Source organism: Neolamprologus brichardi, chromosome 2, assembly GCF_056152115.1.
Source record: "Neolamprologus brichardi isolate AB-2024 chromosome 2, ASM5615211v1, whole genome shotgun sequence".
NCBI classification, from domain to species: Eukaryota; Metazoa; Chordata; class Actinopteri; order Cichliformes; family Cichlidae; genus Neolamprologus; species Neolamprologus brichardi.
This window is the reverse complement of record NC_142105.1, coordinates 19,484,354-19,504,037: the sequence shown is the minus strand read 5'-3', so window position 1 is coordinate 19,504,037 and position 19,684 is coordinate 19,484,354. Positions and strand designations below refer to the sequence as shown.

General features: G+C 40.9%; 2 protein-coding genes across 2 annotated transcripts; both read right to left on the bottom strand.

The window, feature by feature from the left end:
- Positions 1–3,587: 3,587 nt before the first annotated feature.
- On the bottom strand, positions 3,588–5,625 carry si:dkey-237j10.2 (uncharacterized). Its single transcript, XM_006781780.3, has 2 exons — positions 5,224–5,625; positions 3,588–4,545 (listed from the first exon to the last, which is right to left on the bottom strand). The coding sequence occupies exons 1-2, from the start codon at positions 5,390–5,392 to the stop codon at positions 3,875–3,877; spliced, it is 840 nt and encodes a 279-aa protein (XP_006781843.1). The 5' UTR covers positions 5,393–5,625; the 3' UTR covers positions 3,588–3,874.
- A 1,106-nt stretch (positions 5,626–6,731) lies between these two features.
- Positions 6,732–19,671, bottom strand: sh3bgrl (SH3 domain binding glutamate-rich protein like). The gene is made up of 4 exons (XM_006781781.3): positions 19,365–19,671; positions 10,890–11,075; positions 8,017–8,097; positions 6,732–7,640 (listed from the first exon to the last, which is right to left on the bottom strand). The coding sequence occupies exons 1-4, from the start codon at positions 19,407–19,409 to the stop codon at positions 7,602–7,604; spliced, it is 351 nt and encodes a 116-aa protein (XP_006781844.1). The 5' UTR covers positions 19,410–19,671; the 3' UTR covers positions 6,732–7,601.
- Between the last annotated feature and the right edge of the window lie 13 nt (positions 19,672–19,684).

The following is a 19,684-nucleotide window of genomic DNA, read 5'->3' as shown; positions in this document are numbered from 1 at the left end:
CACCTCTGATTAACACGCAATGCCTGACTGCAACTCCTGGCCATGTTAGGAGACAGCTGGAGAAACTAAGCAGCAGCAAGTCCGTCTGTGACTCTGAGTCATATTTACAACCCGAGTCTGAAGCAGGAGAAGATACCATTGAAATGGAAAAAACATCCTGTTTGATTCCTCTACTGGAGAAGTTGACAAAGTCCAAACTTACTGACTATCGACCTGGCGGACTTCAAATCGCGTGTGAGGAAGGTGATGGGAAGACACGTCAGTCCACGTCAGACCAGAGGTGAAACATCTTGACCCTCTGCAGTTTACACACAGTCCATCATCTAAATGCTGCACAGCGTTTAATCATTTTACACGATTCAGCCACTGATACAGACAGAGGAGGTAATATTAGTAAACACACCCTCCATCGCATGGATTGCTGACAGACAGGCGTTGCGCCACCCAATCTCACATCCGTGGACTGTGCAGTTATTCCTGTTCCCCTTGTTCACCTTAGACTTTCAGTACAACTCCGACTCACGCCACCCTCAGAAATATTCTTTGATCCTGGAGTGGTTGGATGTGTTAGAGATGGCCAGGAGGAGGATTACAAAGCAGCAGTGGATGATTTTGGTAATGAATGAACTGAACAAACCACCCATCATGGAGAATCCTAAACAACCTCACCACACAGGAAACCTGTCATATCACATGCTGTTATGCTCTATAATACAATATATCTGTCTGCCAGATATTATTATTATCATTATTATTATTACACAGTATTTATTTTGTATGCATTTCACAAATATGGGTTAAATAAAGCCATTGTCAGCTTCATGAAATGTGTTCATTAACTCTAAACTGTTAACCATATATTTTAATGTTGAATATTATTACATAAGAAAAAGTATGTAAGTAATATATAATAACTAACTTGTCATTAATGTATAAAATTAATGTAAAATATAATTCTATAATACATAATTGGGAATATCAGCACAAACAAACATTATAAATTCGGATCTTTCTAACAAGGTTTACTTTTTTTCCCCCTAAATCCCTTTTCATTCATCTTTTACTTTAACAGTAGTAACTTAAATACCAAGTTACTTGTTCACAAGAACATTTAATGACACAGAGTCACAGAGTATGTGTAAGGTTCATCACACCTTACACATACACCTGCGCTATAAGTAGAGATGCCCTCTCATCTGAGTGTTTTCACTTATGCAAATTCATAAGAATAAAGCTACTAATTCTTAATTAATTTAATCACTTCATTAATTTTATTTGCTTAGAACTCAATTTAATTATAGGACATGTAAAGCCATGAATGTTTTGTAATGTAGGTGTACACACCTATAAACGGTGGAAACTGTCTTGTGCATCAGACTTGACTGAGAGCCTCCTGCCTGCCGCCCGTCCTGTTTCAGGTCAGACAACTGCTCTGAACTGACTTGAATCTAAATTTCTAATGTTGCCTGTGTGCGAGCCTAAATCAGGTATGCCATTTTAATTCAGTTATTAAGTTGCAGATAATTTAGTTTTATGTTTAAAAAAAAATCTATTTTCAGTCACGGGTTTTCATATCACTTGATTTTGCTGAAGCATGAATTAATGTCCTGTAATCCCTGTAAACAGCGTGCATCATGGATACCAGTACACCACGTCCTTTTGATGATGCCGGAACCTGTTAAAGTTGAATAGCTTCCACTTTCTATCGACCTTATATAACTCCTGCTTGCTTCTGCCTTTACTGAGGTCTAATCAACCAGCTGAAAAGACTTGTGTAATTACACTGGATAGGGCCCCTAATAAGGTATAATGTTATCAATGTGAAGTGGGGAAGTGATTCAAAACATGAGGTAGCCTACACTGCTCAGGGATACCTCAGTAGTTGGTATGTGGCAATATTAGCTTTGCTAATCAGAAAAATTTAAAAATATTTTATTAAATAAATTGTGTGATCCTGAACAGGCGTGAGTTATGAATAAGGACTTCAAATAGACAAAGAGAGGGCAAAAATGATAAGAATAGCATGAATACTGGGCCAGAGTGAATAATAAATACTTGAAATAGCTAGCTAAACATATAGCTAAAAACAGCTGAAACTGTTAGCTAACGGGCTGGATTAACATATTGTGAAACACTAAACTGACGTTAAATACCATAGCAGAAAAAAGTAGTGGAAGAATTGTTTCATAGTTAGCTAAAAAATGATGATGATAATAACAAGTTAGCTACAAGAATATCCAAAACATTTAACCATCATTTACTATGCTTAGCATTACCTTTAGCTACGCTTAGCTAAAGGTAATGCTAAGCATAACCTCAAAGTCATTGAGAAGTGGTTTAAATAAAAATGTATTCATGATGAAGTAAAACTCTTAAAAATGAATTGATGAAAATGATTATAAATTTGCTGGTAATGGACAGATAGTAAAATACAAAGACTGTAGCTCAGAGCAAACGGACCAAAAAAACCCACGGACTGATAGTTTGACTTGGTTGAAACAAGTGTTAAGTTAGACTGGGTTCAGATGAACACATTTAACAACAAACATGAGGTATTTGAATTCATCTCAATAGACTTCAAGCTTATATCAGATAAAACATAATAACTTAATTTCCTCTGTTCACTCGGTTTGGGACTAATACATCTCCCACAAGTTAAATCTAATTTACCCCTGTTCTTTGTCTTTGTATTCAATTTTTAGATTAGCTCCTCTAAATTACCTTGCATTTACCTGCCATAATCTCCACACAGAGGCTACACATGACAAAGCCTGATCACACTGCCAATTCTAATCTATTAATTACAGGATAACCTCAGTTAAATCTCTGTTTTCCATCTCTTTTCACAGATGAATAGCATGCCTTAGGCTTCCAAAGATTATGTTGGTGCATGTTAATGAATTACCATTAACCTCACTGCAGGATGCCTACTTGTGAGGACGATTTGTGTTTCCTCTTAGCAGCCAGATCAATCATATTTCTTGAGACTGCTGCTCTGACAGTTGATGCCAAAGCTAGAGTGATCTTCGGGTCCCTTTAAACAAAAACCTAACCACTACTACTAATAATCATGGTGGAAACAGCTGTACTAAAGCCTATTCTCTAAACTTAACAAGGTAACATCTTTCTCAGGACTACAGGAAGAACCTGCTTTCTCCTATTCCTTTATCTGCCAGCGCAGATCAAACTAGGTGATGTGTATACACTCGTGGAAATCATCATGGAAACCTAATCAGACACGTTTGCATAGAACTGGTCGATAACATGGAAAGTTTGTGCTTGTGTTGAAGGGGGGCCTTGTCGGTGGGGTTGTGTTTAATCTCTGTTGCTAACATGGCAGCATTATCACCTTTTTCTCCTGACCTCTATTAGATATCAGGCAGTCCGAAGGCTTTTTGTAATCACACTTGAATCAGTTATTTGGTAGCGAAAACCTTTGCACACCATATTTTTTCATAGCGCACATAAATGTCAATATCCAGCCTTCTGCTGTCTAAGTAAGTAGATGGGTACAAGATGGCTTTACAGGTGTTGGTAAAAAGCAACAGATTAATAAAATGCAGTTGTAAATAACCACAAGCTGATACTTTGTTATATCTTGCTTTATTATAAATCAAACACTTAACACATTCCCAACTATAAGTCAGTAAAATCCATTTGAATGTATAACAAGTAGCTCCCCGGTGGTGTAATACTCAAATCTAACAGGAGATGGCATATGAAAGCAGCTAAGTTTCAGGCATCTTAAGCAAGAGAGCAAGGCTTTGTATAAAAATAGCACTGATATAGTGGATACAATTGTGTGTGTGTAAACTTGGGTGTGAAGCACTGAAGCAAAGTCGTCTAGGTCACAATATTTAAAGCTTTTGCAGGATCATTGCGGATGAGGATTTTCCGCCTCTGAAATCCTCAACACTGGGGAGCTGAAGTTGGAGGAGCAGGGCACTAAGTTATGGGTGTTGAGATAACTAATTTTACTGCTGCTGTCTTCTGTGCTTTTATCCATGCATCCCAGTAATGAGTCTGCCCCCTCTGACTGGCTGCTAGGCTGTGGCGGGGGCACCAGGCCGTGCAGGAGGCTGTTCCCCAGGTGGGAGTTGCACCGAGCTAAGTTCTCAGTTAAATGCTGCATGTACACCTCCTCCAGCTGTTTCTCCAGCAGCCCGTTCAGCACCGAGTTAGACATGGGCTCTAGCCCCGATCCAGGCAGATCCAGGCTGATGTTCACACTGTCCCCCATTGCTAGATAACCCTGGTCTGGTATGGATGGTACTGAATTCTGTGGCTCTTGCTGGGCTGTGCTTGGACAAACTTGAGAGATGGGAGACTGGATGCAGAAATCATGCTGGCTGACAGCAGTTCTCAGTAGATTGTGTGTGATGCGGCCTGAGTCAGCCACCTGCAGGTCTGGATACTGTTCCAGCAAGCTACAGTCTTCTATGTAAAGGGGGTACAGGTCAGTAGGGATTGAGAGGGCTACAGGTCTCTGAGGCACCACTTTGAGAATCTGGGGTTGGCTGGAGTTCAGATCTTCCTCTATGATCCCTGATTACAGAAGAGAAACTAGTTACATGCTTGCTTACAATTTTTTTTCCCAATATGAAACCAGATAAAGGACAAATGATTATTTACAAATGGATTGCTTCTTATTAGCTATATTTAATTATTTAATACAGCTGTTAAATTATTTAACCAAACTACAATATGGGTATTATTAGTTTTAGATTCAACAAGTTTTTACCTTTAAAAAAATCATAAATCCACTGTCACCTATACCACACTTTATCCTATTACATTCAAAAAAAGGTTATAATAGTTAAATAAAATGAGAATAAAAACCACACCTTTGAAAAAAAAACCTCTAAATGAAGTGATTTTGTGAAGAAAAATAACTAAAATAAAATAAAAACAAAACGTATAGAGGATATATTCATAGTTTGTTAGTTTGCTAAAATTTGAGTTAAGAGAAAAAGCTTTTTGTTGTGAGGCGTTAGTTCTATCAACTGCACCACCATTTTAAACCAGTGACTGTTGATGTGTGTGTGTTGGCAAGTTTGCATTTAACAGAAAGAGGAAGCTTGTTAGTTAGAGGGAACTAGACTGCAGCAGGATACAAAGTTACTGCATAAACCCCACTGCAGATAAACTGTCTGTCACACTAATGGGACAGTTGTTCCAACATGTTTTGTTGTTTGTAATCGCAAAAAAGGCTTCTTTTTTTACCTGCTTCTGCTGAATGCACCCCTGGGACTGCAGAGCTCGAGTCAGAGCGAGCACAGTTGGATGGATCGGCACAATGACCACTTGTCTGCAATCTCTTTTGCTTGGAATTGGAGGCAAACTTTCTCTCCTCCCTGTACACCAGCAGTCTGAGAAAACCTTCAGCCAACATACCCGCCTAGTAACTGGCCTTCTTTTTCCTCTGCCTCTTTTGCTTCTTCTGTCACTTGCATGCACTAATGGCACTGCGTGACTGTAAGTGCGGTTATAAAGATCTCCAGTCTGGTATCACTTCTGCATATAAGAACTGCCCCCTCCACCTTCCCGCCCCGGCACTTCCTTTATTTAATCTATAACCGAAAATCTGAGTTAAAAAAATGAGAACAGCGCATTTTTACATAACAGGATGAGTTAACATCGTCAGGTTGAGGAGCAGGTGGTATCCGGCTGCGTTACTTAAGCAAAGGAAAAGTTCAGTTCCAGTAACAGTCATTCATTCAAAGTCAGAGAATAATTATAGAGTATTTAAAGTCTGTGGAAAAGTTTATATAACGTGGCGTTTAGTGGCTAATAACCTCAGAATCAGACCCAATTCAAAGAGTAACAATCAAAATAACTCTGCTGTGATAAACGAGGTAGGCTGTTTTATTTTGAAAAACAGCAGTTTGATATAATTTCGTTTTGTTTTCCTTGAAACAGTTATGTAACTGACATCATATGAGATGTTTATACGGGAAATCTTTTCTTTTGGTTCTATTGATCATATGACCATCCACAAACCTTAAGAAACCTCAAAAGGAAGGTTTACACATCTCACCTTAGGACTCCTGTCCTTACCACTAAGTTGGTGAGAGAATACACGGTGCCTTACAGACCTGTAGGTAATAGACCAAAATCCAAGGGAACTTAAAGCAATTTTGAAATGCAGTTTTTGTCTTTATGTGTTATTCAAATGATAATCAGTTCCAGAGTTTTCACATTCTGAATTTCATTAGTATTTTTAGTGGCTTCAAGTCTTCTGGGTAGGTTCTGTTAAAGTGATCACCTATCTGAGATAGAACCTATTTGTGCTATTACAGTCAAATTTAGTCAATGTCTATTCTTACATTTCACAGCTGTTGAGGATGCTGGTTACGCTCAGAGCTTTAGAATAGGTTGCATGCACTTTTCCTGATTGGGAGAGTTTTATTTTGAAGGTCCACTGACAACTCCTGGGACTCTTTGGTCCTGACATGTGGTGTAAAGTGTTTGACCAGCGTGAGTTTGCCAGTCTGATACAGTTTGGAGGGCCACAGTAAAGTGTCTGAATACTTGTTATTATTTAGTTACTTCAGTTTGAGATTTTGAATAGATTTGCAGAATTTTAGAGAAGCGACACATATAAGTCTACTGGATGTAGATGGATTAAAACAGTGCATTTGTTTAAAACTACATTTATGAAACAGTTACGTGTTCTGAATACTTTCTGAGATGACTCACACACGCTAAAGTAAAACACAAAAACAGACACGTCAAGTCAACTTACAATTATTTATTGTACATAAAAAATGAACAGCACGGGGCGAGGAGGCAGAGCTCGTTTCAAAATCGGCTGACTGTTTTAAGAGTCATTCTTTTTGTGTGTGTCATTGCCGTTTTATTCCGAGGAGAGATTGTACCAATTTACGTAAGTCAGGGATTTACCAACACATTGTTAAAAAAAAATGATTCTAATAGGAACAAGAGCCTCTTATCCAACTTCCCCCAAAACAAAACAAAAAAGCACCAAAATTGCATGTATTGTCATTTCTTTTAAGCAAATATCATCTTGTAGAAAAAGGGTTTGCTATTAAAACAGTTTTAAGACGACAGAAAGTAACTATAAACTCAGTGGGTGGGACTGTAAGAGAAAACAGTTACTGGGTCACACAATGTGGCTGAAAACTTTAAGACTTCTACTGATTAAACCTCTAAAAAACAATAATATTCATGTTTACAGTCAAAGGTTGGATGATGTTGTTTGTGGCCAACAGTGAATCTTTCTTTGTATATTTCACTGGGTCTGATGATGTCGTCCCAATCGGGTAGTCACACATTCACGGTAATGCTCTGATTGACATGTCATTGGGCCAATAGGATTATCAGGCTGAGATTAACGGGAGGAAGCTGAGCTGTTTTAGATACCCTTAATAGTCTGCTTTACCACCTCCTTTCAACTACAGCTAGCAAGGCACGGCTGAACGCAGATTTATGAAACAGAAATGTCATGAGAAAAAGTACATTGAAACCTTCATTATATTTATAAGCTGAGCAAGGTGTTGCTTCTATCCCCCCCCCGGGTCTAGGCAAGGCTGGGTCCAGATGTAGGCCTGAGGTGTCAGGATGGGAACGATGGGAAGCTGCTACTGCTGTGCTTCTTTCTTCGCTTGAGCCTCGGCCTCCTGGAAAAAAAACAGAGAGGGAAGGGACAGAGTGTGTTATATTAAAATGGAGGATACTGGTTAATATATCCCTTGCCACAGCTCAGAGGAAAACCCCCTCTGTCTCCATGGTAACTGGCACACCTCCCTGCAGTCCCCTTTGTGGCAGAGAGGAGGCGCCAGCGAGCGAGAGAGCCTGCAAAACCGATAGGAGGCCTGCTGTGGTGGATATCATGAACAGATGTATTATGTAATGTGTGTTTTCTTTATGGAAATTAAAGTGCGAAGACGAGTGTATATTTAGGATTGTTTTACAGGAAATGTGGCTGAGGGTGTAGGAATGCACTTCTCAGGAGGGACAGTCACACAGCATGTGTTACTGTGTCCGTGAGCTTACCTTAGAGCCCGGAGGAGCGGTCAGACCCAGAAATGCGTACACGGCGTTTTCCTCCCTGGCGTCAAAGAAGGCTTCGTAGTTCTGCGAAGCAGGAAGAAACACAAACAGAGAGGTTTAAGGCAGATCAATCAGAAGATCCGGCTCTCCTGAAGCTGAGCGCTGATAATTTGAAACAGCCTCTGAGCATGTGCGGCCTGGGGCAACAATCTGGGCGGCTGTGAGAAACAGTTGAGGTTGTGTTATCTGTCCAAGGACAGACCTCGGCAGTCAGTGTGATAGGAGGGCATTGTCTTTTGAGAATGCAGTGCAGGGTAAACAAGCTAACACGTTCAGCCCGTCTACGGTTTAGCCGTCTCGCACATTCCTGATCCCTCGCTCCTTCTCTGACCCTTTGTCTTCTTCCTCTTTCTCCACCAGAGCACAAAACGGATTTTTCAAAAGAGCTCTACAGCTGCGAGCATCCCTGTCGTCTTTGTCTGTGACATTCAATACAGCCCATGCTGCAAGTGCACCTTCACTTTGAACCACCCATTAGCAGCACAGCATGATGCCACAGTGCACGCATGCTAAAGGCCCCAAGTGTTTACAAAGGGAGTAAACGAACATCTGCTAACACAGCGCATCAGGTTTGTGTAGTGTTTGGTAGAGTATGTCTGATCAGCACAGCTGCCAAACTGATTCCTGAATAGAAAAAAATGAATGGGAAAGTAAACAAAGGAAAGCCGAATTCATGTGTCACATTTTAAGACTTAATGCCTACAATTGTTTTGTTTTTTTTAAATTGTGTGATTAGTGTATTTATACAGCCATTGCAAGAAAACTTCTTAAAGTCTTAAAGTCAGTCTGGATATAGTTCCTCCTATAGACTGGTTGATGTCATGCATTGGTTTGTGGACTTCTCAAATAAGAGGTGGATGACTAAGAAATCACTATATATACTTTTTCACTAGAAGTGAGGCAAATCGCAGGCCTGTGACCTGGTGACTCAATTACATTTTTGTAGAGGATACAAATTTTGGTGACTGTTAAGTTACGTATGGACTCTGTATTATGACTGAAAATAAAAATAAATGCAAACAGAACATAGCCTTACATCCGCAGGGTCATGAGGAATATGAAAAGAATTTGGATCTATAATAAATGTTTGTTTTTTTAACGCATACAGATGCTGATAATCAGTGTCTGAGTGATGATGTTCAACAAAGTTTTGTTCAGATTGGCCTGTTTGTTAAGGAGGATATACGTACATATATATATACCCTGATCAAGCATAACATTCTGACCGCCCGTCTATTATTGGGTTGGTCCCCATTTCGCTCCCAATACAGCTCTAACCCGCGGAGGCATGGACTCCACTAGACCCCTGAAGGTGTGCTGTGGTATCTGGCACCAAATTAGCAACAGATACTTTCACTCCTGTAGTTGAGAGGTGGGATCTCCATGTGTCAGACTTGTTTGTCCAGCACGTTCCACAGATGCTAGACTTTGGAGGCAACACCTCAAACTCGTTGTTGTGCTTCTCAAACCATTCCTGAACTATTTCTGCTTTGTGGCAGAACGCGTTAATGGTCTGCAACAGTGGTAGGTGGTACGGGTCAAAGTAGCATCTAAATTAATGGCAGGACTCAACTCTACAGAACAATATCTAAAGCATTGCACTGCTTCCTCTAGCTTGCCTTCTTCCCATAGGGCATCCTAGTGTCAGGTATTTCCCTGGTAAGCGATGCACACAGACAACTGGCTTTCAATGTGACCAGGCCACCTTCTTCCATTGCTCCATGGTCCAGTTCTGATGCTCACGTCCCCATTGTTGGTGGACAGCAGTCAGCATGGGCAGCCAGATTGGATTGGACTACACAAGCCAGTCTTCACTTCCCACATGCATCAGTGATCCTTGGCCGCTCATGACTCTGTCAGTGGTTCATCACTGGCCTGGAACATCCCACAAGAGCTGCAGTTTAAGAGATGCTCTGTCCCAGTCGTCTAACCATCAACATTTGGTTCTTGTCAAACTCTCTCAAATCCTTTCACTTGTCCATTTTTCCTACTTCTAACATGAACTTTGAGGACAAAATGTTCTCTTGTTCCCTCATACATCCCACCCACTAACAGGTGTCATGATGAAGAGATAATCAGTGTGATTCACTTAACATGTTAGCAGTCTTGAGTTTTGCCTGATACATGCATACACACATTTACTACGTTAAAAATGAAACCATACCTTAGAAGACACCCTGATTTGTCACCAGTTTTACTATAAATCATTTACAAAAATGGCCACAATGTTGCAAGCAGTCAGGTTTAAAACTGAACATAAACTCAGCAGGAGAGCATTTATTAGGCTATAGATCAAATGACAAGTACGGTAAACAAGCTCCCCCTATTGCCCATTAGAAAGTAAATTAAAGTTAGTTTGCATCAGTTTATTCTTTCAGACCCAGGGGTTGTGTCCGTCGTTTATTTACCGTCCGTAGGGGCAGCAGAACAGTGACATATTGAGACCTTACGTGTTTTGTATTAGCTCTGTTTCCACTTTTAAAAAAACAGCAGCTGTCTTGTAAGTTGCTAGATTCCCCACTGTGTTCACCAGCTATTTGCTCACTATGTTTGGCAGCTCTGCGGTGCTGGGAAGGGAGTGTACGGAGTGTATTTTTATTAAAGCCTTTTCACTGAGCACAGCAGCTACTGAAAGAACAGTGAAGCTGCAGTCTATAAACCCAAAACAAAGGGATAAATGATGCCTGTACACTCTGTATACTTGAGGTCAACTTTTAATCAGGTGGTATTGAAGACATGAGCTTTATTATCACAACAGTAGCTGCTTAGATAATCGCATGCAAATAATTTCATGTGTGTGCACGTGCGTGTCTTACCCCGCAATATTTGGTTTCATTAAATATCTGTGGGGGAAGCGGGTTCCCCGTGGCAGGCCTGGATTCCTCTGGGACATTCTCCCTCATCCACTTCCTGTTAGCCTCGTTGGCCGCGATGTCACACTCCTCGAACTCGATCTTATTGGCCGCCAGGAAGCCCATCACATCCTGCTGCTGCTTTTTAATCTGTGTGCGGGTGGATGAGAAAAGATGGTAGAGGGGGAAGTTGTCAGTTAAACATGACTCAGCCGTATGAGGAAACACAAGAGCCTCAGTTCATCATGCTGTCATGAGTCTGTTTTAGAAATAAGGAGACTTTTTCTCTCCTGTGAGAACTACAGAGATCACTGACTCTCTGTTACTAAGTTACCACTCTGCTAGTAAGTGAAGGAAGTGGGAACTTGGGAAAGGCTAAGCAGGCACAGACTATACTTCATCTGTATCAAAAAACACACCATACAGTGAAGAAGCCTGCAGACACCAGTAATTCCCCACATTATCAGAGGAAATGTTTAAAATAAAAGCATCTCAAAATTAGTCAAAGGCTGCACTGTTTTTCTCACTGTCTGGGATTTTATGCAGATGCGATTGATTTCGACAGGAGGATATCCTGCTGCACTGGAAAAAGCACTAAATTAAACATTAACACATTTGTCATTTGTCGCACTTCTAAAATAGTCTATCCGGCTTGTTGCAAAGCAACATTTTTATCTAAGGGGATGCAGCTCTACAACTAACAAGGAACAAGGAAATAAAGGTCTATCAAGGTTGCCACGGTGATATCTTGCAGGGTTTCATCTCTTTACAAAGAAGCCTAAATGCATCCTGCTGACAGATAAAGAAGAAGCTACAGTCTGCATAAAAGTGAGTGTTTAACTTTGTTTTCTTCCTCCTTCTGTGTCTTTCTGTGTGTGTGCGTGTGTGAGAAGTTGTGGTCCAATGAGCTCTCGGTGGGTGTGTTTAAAAGGGAGGATGGCCCTACAAGGCCAGACGGAAACATTAGCTCCTCTGGGACTTGAGAGGAGGTAACTGGTCAAACACGAGCCAAATAAGGCCTGCTGAATGGAGACACACACACACACAGACACACATTCAGTCTTAGCGGCACACACACACCACACCCACACACCAAAAGTAAACCAACTTCACCACGAAAACACATAATAAGGATCGATGTATCATCTTTGTGCCAGACCTGACGCCCCTGTGCGAGGGTTCCTCCCAGCTTTATGGCATGCAGATGAGACAGGTGGATTATTTAATAGCTGTTGAAACTTCACTAAGGCATGGAGGACAGTGCTCTGTGATCAGCCAGGCTGCAATCTGAATCATGGCAGTTTCACTCCAAAGGGCAAAGTCCTAAAACCAGCTCTCACTGTCTATCCACTTGCCCCGAAAAGCAATGCAACATAAAGCAACCGAGCAGAAACCTCAAAGGCTTTTTAATAGACTCCATGTCTCCTAACGTGCATGTTTTGCACAATCACAGGAGATTATTTGAATCTCAAAATGCTACGACGACAAGTTAAGCATAAGGTTTCTCATACTTTGGTGTGTTTTCTGCTTCACTTTGGTGCACTCGGGACATTGCTCCAACAGGGCTACATTGTACTGTTGCCAAGCAAAATTAATTTGTAGGACAAACTGGCCACATGCCATCTGCACCGTAACTCTAATTGAGCAGTGGGAGCTCCCAGCCTTCTGAAATGCTCCCTCATGTCTTGAGTCCCGAATTGAGCGCCTGGTGGAAGAAAACTGGCTGTCCTTGGATTTGGGTGTGGTAATAAACAAACACTTACTTCTTATCCATTTCTTCAGAATGCTTCTATATCATTCCTTCTTCTCAAGAAGAAGATAATCATCTAATCTTCTTCTAAGAAGAACACAAAAAGAAGTGTGAGGCAGGCCAGTATGTGCCTTACAGCAGAGACCTGCAAGTGTGAGGTTTCATTTCCATAAACTATGCTTCTCTTGCATCGAGTCCAAGCATGCAAATTAATACTGGTATTTAGCTGAACATAATGCAAAAACCAAAAAGGGTGCGCTAATGTCAGGGTTGCTTCTTTTGCATGGATGCTGATCAGCATTAGCCGTGTTACTCTATCTAATCCAGGCGTTCGTGGTACTAACCCAATGATTCCTAATCAATCAAGCGGTCCTTTTAACATTTTCTGCAGTTGGATGTTCAGTCATAGAATAACATTCAATAACATTCAGTTATTGAATGTCTTGCACAATTGGTAAGCAGTTTTCCTTTAGGCCAGACTGTTTAAATATCTTCACGAACAAAGTAAGCTTAACTTACTTAAGTAGTCTGGCTTACAATCAAATTAAGACAGCTGAACATCAACATGTTAGCGGTGTCACTGTGAGAAAGATAGCACCCTGATGTCAGTGTTTAGCTCAAGGTGCTGTGCAGCACTCACTTAGCGCCGTGTCTCCTGTGTCGAGTCACTCGCACACAATTACTTACTGCTGACTAACTACACTGATTTCAAATGTATCATCAGGGTTAGGAGAGAAGAGCCTGAAACAAACACTTCAAATCACTGATAACTACCATCATAGCACTTACTTGGCACAGTAATTAAATTTGATCACACCCACGCTGACGGACACACCCATGGAATGACTCAGGCAATTCCACATTAATTTACTATACTAGTATGTCTGAAACCTTGATAAACAACAATATGATATATTGTTGTTTATCAATTATGTTTTATATTGTTGATATATCAAACTATGCTTTTGAAGTCATAGCAGACATTACTGGATAGCTTGCCTGAGCTTCAAAGTCAGGAACACTTGTTTAATATAGTTTTAAATTTCTTAATTATTACTTGGTTAAAATTAAGCGAGACCATTGTTACCCTCCGACTATCTGCTCTTAAAAGTTGCCATGCTAAGCACAAACCAGTATGTCTAAAAAGATACATACAGTCATGTAAAAAAGAAAGTTTTCACAATAGTCTATGCAGTCCTGTGAGCTCAAGGTGAACTCAGTGACCGCAAGGTACCTGGTCCAAATCATCAACCTTCTACCACTGTTGTTGACGGTTGCTACAAGGTGTTTGTGCTGATATGCTGTGTTTGTTTTACGCCAACATCTAAACTTTGATTTCTCTGTCCAAAGGACATTGTTCCAGAAGTCTTGCAGTTTGTTCGGATGCATCTTTGCAAACCTGAGGTATGCTCCCATGTTCTTTTCTGCTGCCAACACCTTCCAAACAGGCTATACTTGTTCAGTCTTTTTCTAATTGTACTAAATGAACTTTAACGTTTAACATGCTATCTGAGGCCTGCAGACTGAGAGCTCTTGGGTTTTTTGCAGTTTCTTTGAGCATCGCAAACTCTGACCTTAGGGTGAATTTACTGCGACGTCCATTCCTGGGAAGATTGTGGCACTCTTCCAGACCACAAAAACTGCCACAACATCTGCTTTCCTATAGGTGCTCACACTTTAATCAAGTGCATTTGGTTATCATCGCCTGGCTGCTACTTGCCATCTTATTTTCTTTGGAACCAGTAAGGGTGTACCGAGTTTTTCCAAGTATTTCATAGTCTTTTGAAACTTTCTTTTGCCTGTACTAAAGTTACAGATTAAAGTACAGATTAAGTTTATTATTAATTAAAAGAACAACTAGTTTTTGGTAGTAAGTTCAGTGGAACTTACTGTATATTGTTACATGAATGATTATTGTTGACTGACTAGAATCTGAGTTGAATACAGTTGAAGGAGGTGGAATCTGCACCACGTGAACTTTGGTTTACATGCCTTATCATCACGTGAGAGAGTTATGGCAGGACAATCCACATCCAGACATGATCAATCCCAGAAAAGGTCAGAACTCCGGCATTAACAGCTGCCAGACAATGACAAGCATTGATTGGATGGACCATATCCACAACACTGGCTTAGATCAATATGGTGGACACTAATTGAATACCCCATCTGATTAAGGGTTGGGTTCAGCTCATGTTAATTTCAATGAGACAGGAAAGAAAACATGTTTAAAACGTCAGTTGCTCTTCACAGATAAGGCAAATAGCCTTTCATATTCCCCGGAAGCCCAACATTTGAATATGGGAAAGAAACCACTCTTTGCGCCAAGAGGAAACATGAATCAACCCCTGCCCTGTATGCTCATAAGGGATAAACGTTTGTCTTGATTAGATCACGTCTGATTTCAGCTGAAAACAGTTGCTTACTGGAAAAATACCAAAAGCAGTAGCCTCCACCCAGTCCTGTACTCAGTCAGCATTAAATTTTGTTACAAAAGAGCCTTACACTGTTGCTCTGGCTGAATTCCCACACTGCTGCCTGGAGGTGAAACAACAACAAAATTAGCTGATATAGAAACGAACTGTAGCACCAGCCAAAATCACGTCTGACCTATAAACCTTAACATCAAATCCACAATAGGGAAAAGCATGATAAGGCTGACATTCTGAGGGCGAAAGTCCTGGGCATAGAGAGTTACACTGCATGTCCACAGCACCTCAGGTTATTACAGATTCACAGAGCATTTATTGTTACAATAAGGAAATTATAAAACAGTGTGGCTGCAGTTCAGGCATGGAAATAAGGGAGGAAATGTGCCATGGTGCTTGGCCAGTGCCTTTGGCTCGTTAGACATTTGCAGTTTAAGTCGACCTTGTGGTCTATGGTCGAGATATACTGTTGTAGGTGCATATGTGCATTGGCATATGTGTATTTAAGGAAAAAAAGATTCTAGTTTGTTAGGCAAACTTGGCCTCGCTCAAAACCAGGCGCAGTTGAGATACCCGGTGGCATTCTGTAAAAGATATTTTACATACAAATACAACATCAGAAATTTGGGTTATGTTTTAAAGAGCCATTAGCGACAGGATTGAAAACATGCCTAGAGAACTCACACGAAGGCACAATATTATATATCTAAGTGATTGAAATGCTCTGCTTCACATTACTGGGTGGAAATACAATAATGTCAGCTCACATTGTGATACCCTCCTTCATACTGTATAACTAGCTCAGACCAAAGTCAAGCAGCAACCTCCAGGGATAAAAACTGAAACCGATGTGGGAAAGTGCCAAAAACACCAGTTCATCAAACGGCCACTTGGCAATATATTCAATATATTGCATCACAGCTTCTTGCACTGGCACAAAATATGGCTTTTTTATAAAAGCGTGCAGGCACTGTTAACATATTCCACTGTTATGTTACTAACTAGTTGCTCCTGGAGGTAGTGCTGATAATACTGAGTCCTCGTAGTATTGTACCTTGAGTTAGTCTATGATTGTAGCCACTAAACATGGGTGTCTCTCCCTGTGAGACATATCCATACTGTCTATAGCTGTGCCTTTCTCTTTTAGCACTCAAATCCAAACATGGCCACTTGTGGCTTCAAAAAACCAAGATGCTTTTTGGCTATAATGCCATCTTAAAGCTTCGAAATGGGACTTCACGAACTCAACATCACAATGCAAATGTCTCCTGGGGAAAGGTTTTATGTTCAGATGGGATAAATATTGAGCTGTTTGGCCACAATGACAAGAGGTGTGTTGGAGGAGTAAAGGTGTACCAACTGTCAAGCATGGTGGTGGTAGCATTATGCTCGACAGTTGGTACACTATTGTCAGGTTTGAAAGCCTAGCATTATGCTCTTGTTAATGAAGAAGGAGGACTACCTCCAAATTCTTTAACTTCATTTTAAATCAACTGATAAAGTGTTGAAAGTTACTCAGAGAGTTGTGTTCCAACAGGACAATGATCCAAACACATATCAAAGCTGGTTTTAGGAATGGATAACACATGCTAGCAATTAGCTTCTGTAATGGCCTTCCCAAAGCCCCAACCTCAACCCTATTTAATATTTTGGGACTATGATTAAAAGCCAGGCCTGTGCAAACAAACGAACCAGATTAAATGAACTCTACCAATTCTGCCAAGAAGAATGGTCAGATATCGATCCAGAATTATGCCAGACGCTTGTTGATACCAAAAGTGCCTGATCAAGGTGAGTGTATATGTATATACTTGCGCCTGTATGTAAACTTGGCAACTTGTGTATATCAGAGAAAACCTGAAATGATTTCAAACTTTTGTACCAAGTTTATGTTTTTGGATATAGAAAATCTGAAAAAATAACATGTCATACATGACCATGATGGATGTATCTAAACTTCTAATTACAACTGTATACATTTACCATCTCCTACCAGAATGATCACATTGTGTATTTATTTCTTATATGTATTTCTTTAGTGTAAAGTGATCTATTTTTTTTAGATCTATTTCTTTTCTGATAGTTTTATTTTTATAGAGCTATGTTTTTTTTAATGTTTTGAGGACATGGTAATTTCCCAATTTTGGGGATAAAGTATTTCCTCATCATATTCTTCTGGAATTTTATTGTTGTTCCCTTTTTTCCATTTTTTTTTCCAAGTGGCAGCAACATATGCAACTGGAGTTTGTGGCATTTTGCTAAATCATATTTTGAGGAACAGTACTGTTGACATAACTCACCTCAGTTCTTTTTTTCATTACCATACTGTAGCCTTTTCTAACTGAAATCTGTCTATTGACACATACTGTGAATCTGATGTTGTGCTCTTCTATGACAAACTGGTACTCAAGCTCAATCAAATTAACAGTACTTTGTTTTTGACCTTTGGCTCTGGTATGGATCAGCTTTCACATGAAATCAATCAGCCCCAAAAGCTAACACAATGCTCGAACACAAAGCAGAACTTAATGTCTTGGAAAACAAAACTATCTATCTGGATGATGCTGACTGTTGTAGTTTGTCAAGTGCTGAACCTCATATAGCCCTCTGGCTAACTTCTCACAGTCCGCTGCTCTGACCTGCATTCAGTTTCCTCTATGGAACAAAAAACACTTGAAATATTATTTTTTAAATACTCCTACTTATCTCCCTGTTTTTGGATGTTCCTCTCTGCACATTCTTATTTATACTCGAGTGCTTAATGTAGTATCAGATGGGGCTGGGTAGAGGAATGTGATGACACTGTTTTGTAGACACGGACGCAATCAAAAAAGCAAGCTTAGTTGCGACAGAGGCTTTTCGCCACAATTTCCCGCTCAGCAGCCTGCTCATGCTAATGTGCGAAGAGAGATTTTAAATACTGTGTAATTCAGACATTCAGTAAGTGCTTTAATAATCTACAATAGTGCATCTGCTAAAATAAAAATCAAAGGGAATGAGTTAAACATGGTAAGAACAAACAAAATGAACTCTAACGCTGCTGCTCTGCTGACTATGAAAACAGTGCAGCTTGGAGATGATAACATCACGGGTCTTTGCAGAACAGCAGTGCAAAAGCTCGTATGCCTCTTCTAGAGGAATTAACCAAAAACAAATCAATGAGAGGTAATGCACTTTCCCAGACAGACTCCAGGACGCTGATGGCATCGCTGGCTCTAAACTCACCCCACTCTGACTCTACAGGAAGCTCCTGTGCTCTAAAGCCTGCTGCTGAGCCTGTGCAAATGTCATTTACTGTCAGGGCAATAAAGTAACTCAGAGCTGTCCAACTGAAAGGAGGCTCTGTGTTTGATTATTTCCTGTATGTGAGCTGTGAAAACAAACGGCTGGCGGAAGGAAAATCGCCCTACAGGTGATCTAAAGCACAAGGGTACGACAAGTGACTATAAAGTTGGACACTTTTATTAAAGGAATCTTTAAAGGTTCTTTTTTTGGGAGCATTTCTCCTGATAAAATTTGCACGTTTACAGTTTTGAGACTTTGCAGACACCAGGTGCGATGCTAAATGCAATGTTTTCATCGCATCTTATGTTGACTAGTTGTAGGATACAGTGCGCAAGAACTCAGTGTTTAATGAGCTTCTGCGTGCTCGTGTTTATGTTGATCCAGAACTTCTGCAAGTCTTAAACCCTGCTTCAGGGCTGCAGCTGCTTGTCTAAAAGGGGGGCCCTGGAGAATTGCATCACCATCATTCCTCTGCACTCTGAAAGAAACTGGCAAGTCTGGAGCTAAAAGAATGTCCTCTCTACTGAAGGAAAACAAGAGTCCTGCTCTGGCATCAGGTGACACATCACATCGTTTTAAGTTCATCTATTGATTTTTGTATTTTCTGCATGCCTTTCCTGTTCACAGTCTAGTTTCAGCTGAAAAACCCAATAAACTGCCACTCCAGGAAGCACTGTGACAAACCGCAGCTGAGAGAGACAGAGACGCCCGCTCGCTCCTCAAACTTCCTCCCTGCCTCTTTCTCTGTGCACGAAGTTAAAAGAAAATCAAGGAGAGACTCGAGCTGCGTTCAAAGTGTGGTGGACGGCAGAGCTGCATGCTTACTGATGAGTCAGGCCACCCCGCGCACTGAGCGGATGACAGCCCGGTGGACATCAGTTAAGTAGAATAAAAAAGTTCGGCCTGGCTGCTGCATATACACCCGCCTATCACCTCGTACGCACACAAGCCACACGCAATCATCCCGAATCTTACCGAAGTGGATCCAGAGGACGATGCTATGTACACTTTGATCACCATCTTATCTCCCTGATGCTGTTGTCACAAAAGTCCGGCGGGCTGAGCTGGTCGGCTGCTTGCTCTGCTGCTCGCAGACACTGTGCAGGTGGGCGGCTGAGCAGCGAGACACAAAGGAGAAAAAACTACAGCAACAAACTTCCGAGGCTGAAATAACGTACCAGTCTCTGGTAGACAGCGCAGACGATCTGCGCAAATGCTCCGGTCCTCAGCACTGGATGGAGCTTTGCATTCCTCCCCCGCCTCCACTCTGCCTCCCCGCCCCTTCTAGCCTCTCT